Below are 6,682 nucleotides of genomic sequence, written 5' to 3'. Positions count from 1 at the left end.
CAGTGCTGAGATTCCTGGAGCTGTCCGGGCATCCTTTCCTTGCTGGGATACTCGGAGCTGTCCAGGCATCCTTTCCCAGCGGGATGCTCGGAGCTGTCCAGGCTCCTCTCCCTGCAGGGATGCCCGGAGCTGTCCAGGCTCTTTTCCCTGCTGGGATACTCGGAGCTGTCCAGATTCCTTTCCCTGCGGGATGACAAGAGCTGTCCAAGCTCCTCTCCCTGCTGGGATGCCCGGAGCTGTCCAAGCTCCTCTCCCTGTGGCGATGCCCGGAGCTGTCCTATCATAACCGGGCGAGGTCCGTCCCGTGCCGCTCAGGACATCACAGCAGTGAGGGAACGCCTGGATTGCTCCAATCGCCACCTCCCCTTAGCGATGCCAGGACCGCTCCTGTCGCCACCTCCCCGTGGCGATGCCCGGACCGCTCCTGTCGCCACCTCCCCGTGGCGATGCCCGGACCGCTCCTGTCGCCACCTCCCCGCGGCGATGTCGCCGCGCCCCGCCCCGTCCCCGCCCGCAGGTCGCTCCGCCCGCCCTCCCCACGCATAAATACCGGGATGCGGGCGGCGCCCGCCGCAGAGCAGCCACCGCAGCCCCCGCAACCATGAGCTCGTACGGCTACGACCCGTTCTTCCCGTCCTACAAGCGGCGCTACGCGGACAGCCCGCGCATCCATGTGTCGGTGCGCAGCGCCGGCGGCTTCGGCTCTGCGCGCTCCGCGTACTCCAGCCTGTCCGCGCCCGTGTCCTCCGTGTCCGTGCGCCGCAGCTACGCCACCTCCAGCGCCTCGGGCTCGCTGCTGCACTCCGTGGACAGCCTGGACCTGAGCCAGGTGGCCGCCATCAGCAACGACCTCAAATCCATCCGCAGCCAGGAGCGAGCGCAGCTGCAGGACCTCAACGACCGCTTCGCCTGCTTCATCGAGCGCGTCCACGAGCTGGAGCAGCAGAACAAGGTGCTGGAGGCCGAGCTGCTGGTGCTGCGGCAGAAGCACGCCGAGCCCTCCCGCTTCCGAGCGCTGTACGAGCAGGAGATCCGCGAGCTGCGCCTGGCCGCGGAGGAGGCGACCAGCGAGAAGCAGGCGCTGCAGGGCGAGAGGGAGAGCCTGGAGGAGACGCTGCGGGGGCTGCAGGCTCGCTACGAGGAGGAGGTGCTGAGCCGCGAGGATGCGGAGGCGCGGCTGCTGGAGGTGCGCAAGGGCGCGGACGAGGCGGCGCTGGCGCGGGCGGAGCTGGAGAAGCGGGTGGACAGCCTGCTGGACGAGCTGGCCTTCCTCAAGAAGGTGCACGAGGAGGAGCTGGCCGAGCTGCAGGCGCAGATCCAGTACGCTCACCTGTCGGTGGAGATGGACGTGTCGGCCAAGCCCGACCTGTCGGCAGCGCTGCGCGACATCCGCGCTCAGTACGAGAAGCTGGCGGCGCGCAACATGCAGAACGCCGAGGAGTGGTTCCGCAGCCGCTTCACCGTGCTCAGCGAGAGCGCTGCCAAGAACACGGACGCCGTGCGAGCCGCCAAGGATGAGGTGTCCGAGAGCCGCCGCCTGCTCAAAGCCAAGACGCTGGAGATCGAGGCCACCCGCGGCATGAATGAGGCGCTGGAGAAGCAGCTGCAGGAGCTGGAAGAGAAGCAGAGCGCGGATATTTCCGCGCTGCAGGTGAGGGGTGAGGGGTGGGAGGGTTCCTGTAGGGGAGGAGGGTTGGGGTCCTTCGGGGAGGGGATGGTGGGGTGGGAGGGATGCTGCGGGCAGGAGGAGTTGGGGTTTGGAGGGTTCTGAAGGTGCAGGGATGATGGGGTTTGCAGGATGATTTGCATCAGGAGATGTTGGGATTTGGAGGGTTCTGAAATTGTGGGGACGATTTTGAAAGGTTATGAAATTGTGGGGATGATGGGGTTTGGAGGGTTCTGCAGGTGAGGGGATGATGGGGTTTGGAGGGTTCTGAAATTGTGGGGATGATGGGGTTTGGAGGGTTCTGAAATTGTGGGGATGATGGGGTTTGGAGGGTTCTGTAGATGCAGGGATGATGGGGTTTGGAAGGTTCTGAAATTGTGGGGATGATGGGGTTTGGAGGGTTCTGAAATTGCGGGGATGATGGGGTTTAAAAGGTTCTGAAGATGTGGGGATGATGGGTTTGGAGGGTTCTCAAATCGTGGGGATGATGGGGTTTGGAGGGTTCTGAAATTGTGGGGATGATGGGATTTGGAGGGTTCTGAAGATGCAGGGATGATGGAGTTTGCAGGATGATTTGCATCAGGAGATGTTGGGATTTGGAGGGTTCTGAAATTGTGGGGATGATGGGGTTTGAAAGGTTCTGAAATTATGGGGATGATGGGGTTTGGAGGGTTCTGAAGATGCAGGGATGATGGGGTTTGAAAGATTCTGAAGATGTGGGGATGATGGGGTTTGCAGGGTTCTGCAGTTGGCAGGGGTCAGGTTTTACAGGGTTCTGAAGATGTGGGGTTTCAGGGTTTGCTGGGCTCTGCAGGTGAAGGAATGGATTTTGGGGTTTGAAGGGTTCTGCAGGTGAGGGGTTCAGGGTTTGAAGAGTTTATCAGGTGAGGGGTTCAGGGTTTTTCAGGTGAGGGGTTCAGGGTTTGTTGAGCGGAATTGGGCTCTGCAGAGTCCCACAGATGAGGGGTCAGGATTGTAGGGTGTTGTTGGGGACATCGCTCCTGGCTTGTGCTGTGCCTGTGCTGCAGATAAAACTCCCTAAAATCACAGTGCAGGGTGGCACAGAGCTGTGCAGCAGGGTGTGGTGTGCAAATACAGACCCAAATCAGATCTGAATTACCGAAATCAGCCCAGAAATGGGGACATTGCTTCTGAAGTGCGAGGAGTTATAAAATCAGAATTCAAAATGCCCTGATAAACCCAATATCGTGTGTCCATGTACTGACACTGCCTGAATGATACCAAAATATCATGGAATATCCAGAGTTGGAAGGGACTCACAAGGATCATCAATGGATATCCCTAAGCTGAAATTAAAAAAAGCACACAGAGGCCAAATTCAAAATGAAACAATGCACAAATTTCACGGATGCTTTAGCACTTGGGTACCAGAAAATTGGGCTCTGTGTGTTAAATAGGGCTGGAATAATGTGGAGTAGAAAACCTGCCAGGTTTTAAAGGTGCTAAATGATTCCTTTTGGCTGAGGGTGGAGTGGAATCTGTGCAGTTTCTGCCTGCTAGAGCAGGATTAGGTTAAAGGGATTGCAGAAATTCTTGTGATTATTGCTGGACTTGAGAGAATTTTACGCTGTCGATATTATTCCATCCAACAGGATACAATCAACAAACTGGAGAACGAGCTGAGAACCACAAAGAGCGAGATGGCTCGGTACTTGAAGGAATATCAGGACCTGCTCAACGTGAAAATGGCCCTGGACATTGAAATTGCAGCTTATAGGTATGGTGGGGATGTTTTATTGAGCCAGAACTCAGAGCAGTTCCTGTTCTCTTCAGAATTCAGGTTATTTATCAGGAGAATTCAGGTTATTTATCACTCACCCAGCAGAAATCTTCATGGATTTGTGGCAGGCTTTAATCAGCTCCTCTCTGTGTGCACACAGAATTTTTAGCTTGGCAAGAAATGATCTCAGTTCTCCATCCTTGCAGGTAAAATACCTGTTCTGTACTCAGGGAGAAGATTTTGTATCAATGGAATTCCTCAATGCCAATGGCTCATTCTCAAAATGAGAAATCCCTCAAACACCCCCAAGAACAGTTTTTTTCTAAGCTGTAAATCTACAAATTAAATATTTTCCAGTAGAATTGCTGCTAAATAACTGTTTTGTCCCAGATACTGAGAGATTTTGAGGCTGGAACAGAATTTCTGTGGGAGCCACAAGGGGGAACAGTGAGAGAGCAGCTCCAAACCTTGTCCTGCAGCTCAGCAGCAAATTGTGACAGCAGGGTGGCAAAATGCACCTCTGGCTTCACCTGCCTCAGGAACCTGGCTCTGGAGAGGCTTTCAGGAAAAATAATAATTCACCCACAATGGACACGTTTGAGGAAATAATTCCATAGTGCAAAACCAGCCCTTAAATAATTAATGCCCACATTGCAGTCTGCAGATGCTGAGTCCTGCAGCACAACCAACTCCTTTATCTTTCATCATTATTTTTTTACCTGCTAGGAAACTTCTGGAAGGGGAAGAGACCTGGCTGAGCTTCACCAGGGTGGGAAACTGGTGAAGAAATAATTCCATAGTGCAAAACCATCCCTTAATTAATTAATTAATGCCCACACTGCAGTCTGCAGATGCTGAGTCCTGCAGCACAACCAACTCCTTTCTCTTTTATTATTTTTTTTTTTCCCCTGCTAGAAAACTTCTGGAAGGGGAAGAGACCTGGCTGAGCTTCACTAGGGTGGGCTGCTGGTGCAAAAATAATTCCATAGTGCAAAACTAGCTCTTAATTAATTAATTAATACCCACACTGCAGTCTGCAGATGCTGAGTCCTGCAGCACAACCAACTCCTTTATCTTTCCTTTCATTTTTTTTTTCTCTTGCTAGGAAACTTCTGGAAAGGGAAGAGACCCGGCTGAGCTTCACTAGGGTGGGAAACTGGTGAAGAAATAATTCCATAGTGCAAAACCAGCCCTTAATTAATTAATCAATACTGACATTGCAGTCTGCAGATGCTGACTCCTGCAGCACAACCAACTCCTTTACCTTTCCTTTTTTTTTTTCCTGCTAGGAAACTTCTGGAAGGGGAAGAGACCCGGCTGAGCTTCACCAGCGTGGGCAGCATCACCAGTGGGTACAGCCAGAGCGCTCCCAGCTTTGGCAGGGCCGCCTACAGCGGGCTCCAGTCCAGCTCCTACCTGCTCAGCTCCCGCCCCTTCCCCACCTACTACTCCAGCCACGTCCAGGAGGAGCAGATCGAGATCGAGGAGACCATCGAGGCTGCCAAAGCTGCAGAAGCCAAGGCAGCTCCTGCAGAAGAGGGCGAGGAGGAGGAGAAGGAGGAAGGAGAGGAGGAAGCGGGGGAAGAGGGTGAAGAAGAGGAGGAAGGTAATTTGAAATTTTTTGTTGGTGCTGCACCCTGCTCCTGTGGGATGAACCCCAATGGTTAAATCTGATGTTAAAGCTTTTTCTTTTTTCTGCTCCCATGGGATGAACCCCAGTGGTTAAATCTCATGTTAAAACTCTTTTTTTCTGCTCCCATGGGATGAACCCCAATGGTTAAATCTGATATTAAAGTTCTTTCTTTTTCTGCTCCCCTGGGATGAACCCCAGTGGTTAAAGCTGATGTTAAAGCTCTTTTTTTATTGCTGCTGTGGGATGAACCCCAATAGTTAAATCTGATGTTAAAGCTCTTTCTTTTTCTGCTCCCATGGGATGAACCCCAATGTTTAAATCTGATGTTAAAGCTCTTTCTGCTTTCATGGGATGAACCCCAATGTTTAAATCTGATGTTAAAGCTCCTTCATTTTCTGCTCCCATGGCATGAACCCCAGTAGTTAAACCTGATGTTAAAGCTTTTTCTTTTTCTGCTCCCATGAGGCAAAGGGTGGTGGGGTTAAGCACGTGGAATTTAACAGGAAAGTCTAAATATTGAATGGAAGATAAGGTCAAGTGCTCAGGCAGATTGTAGGTTTCCAAAAACCCCAGTGATGACGTTCAGAAGTTACAGACATCCTCAAAAAGAAGGACCAAGGACATCCTGAGCTAAATATGAATTCCCAGAGATAATGAGATAATGAATTCCCTGAGATAATGAGAGCATCAGTTGATGTGTGGGGCTGGAATTATTGAGTTCACTGCATGGCAACCTCACTGCTCTGCAAGGCCATTGAGCTATGAGGGGTTAATTAGTGCAAAGTTTAATTATAATGAAATTGGAGCTAAGGAGCCAATTGGAGAGCAGTGAAGGATAATTCACTTTGGGTAAGGCTTGAAGCACTGAGTCCAGAACTGATGTTTTTCAAGGCCATGGTTTGTTTTTATGAAGTGTTTCACTCTCCTGAAATCCAGGAGAAATTGGTTGTGGCACATGTGGGATTGAAGGGGATTCCCACTGAGCTGGGACCAGGAATGTGAAATTTCCCTCTGTCCTTCAAAGGTGCTAAGGAGGAATCAGAAGAAGCCAAAGAGGGTGAGGAAGAGGAAGGAGAAGGAGAAGGGGAAGAAGCAGCAGCAGAAGAAGGGGAGGAGTCCCAGGAAGCTGCTGAGGAAGCTGCTGAGGAGGAGAAGGAGGAGAAGGAGGAGAAAGAAGCAGCAGGAAAGGAGGAGAGCGAAGGCAAGAAGAAAGCTTGATCTGCTCTCCAGCAGAACCCCCTGACTGAGCTCCAGCTGCAGTCTCACCCCTTTAATTCGGTGCCCACTGAGGTTCCAGCCCATGATTCTGATGTTTCTCCCCGTGCAGAGTCTGAGTTTGCTTGCAGAGCACCCAAGGCTTGCTCCCCGAGTGCCGCATGGTTCCACGTATGAGTTCAGGGCTCCTGTCTCCCCTGGGTGACCCAGAACCTTCACATTTCCAATGGGAGGGGGAAAAGAAGTGCTGGGAATGAAAGGTTAACTTTAAACTTGCATTTAAAATAATTCTGGAAACGGTGGGTGGGGGAAATGGGGGAGGCTTCATTAAGTACGTGCAATAAAGCTGTCAATAAAGTTCAGAAATGCTTACACGGATCCTCGTGTGTGTGCTGTGTCACTGATGCCTTTAAAAGGTTGATTAAAG

General features: G+C 51.9%; 1 protein-coding gene across 1 annotated transcript; it reads left to right on the top strand.

Annotated features, from left to right (window-relative positions):
• Positions 1 to 557: 557 nt before the first annotated feature.
• Positions 558 to 6,633, top strand: NEFL (neurofilament light chain). The gene is made up of 4 exons (XM_033081275.1): positions 558 to 1,651; positions 3,280 to 3,404; positions 4,697 to 5,013; positions 6,065 to 6,633. Exons 1-4 carry the CDS (start codon positions 602 to 604, stop codon positions 6,256 to 6,258), a joined length of 1,686 nt encoding a protein of 561 aa, XP_032937166.1. The 5' UTR covers positions 558 to 601; the 3' UTR covers positions 6,259 to 6,633.
• Positions 6,634 to 6,682: the final 49 nt, after the last annotated feature.

This window comes from Catharus ustulatus, chromosome 27, assembly GCF_009819885.2.
Source record: "Catharus ustulatus isolate bCatUst1 chromosome 27, bCatUst1.pri.v2, whole genome shotgun sequence".
Taxonomy (NCBI): domain Eukaryota; kingdom Metazoa; phylum Chordata; class Aves; order Passeriformes; family Turdidae; genus Catharus; species Catharus ustulatus.
This window is presented reverse-complemented; position numbering and strand designations above follow the sequence as displayed.

Excerpts from the sequence above, each read along its gene's own strand:
- NEFL (XM_033081275.1), top strand. The coding sequence starts at position 602 with ATGAGCTCGTACGGCTACGACCCGTTCTTCCCGTCCTACAAGCGGCGC. Across the intron at positions 1,652-3,279 it reads CGGATATTTCCGCGCTGCAG|GATACAATCAACAAACTGGA; the intron begins GTGAGGGGTGAG and ends TCCATCCAACAG. Across the intron at positions 3,405-4,696 it reads ATTGAAATTGCAGCTTATAG|GAAACTTCTGGAAGGGGAAG; the intron begins GTATGGTGGGGA and ends TTTTCCTGCTAG.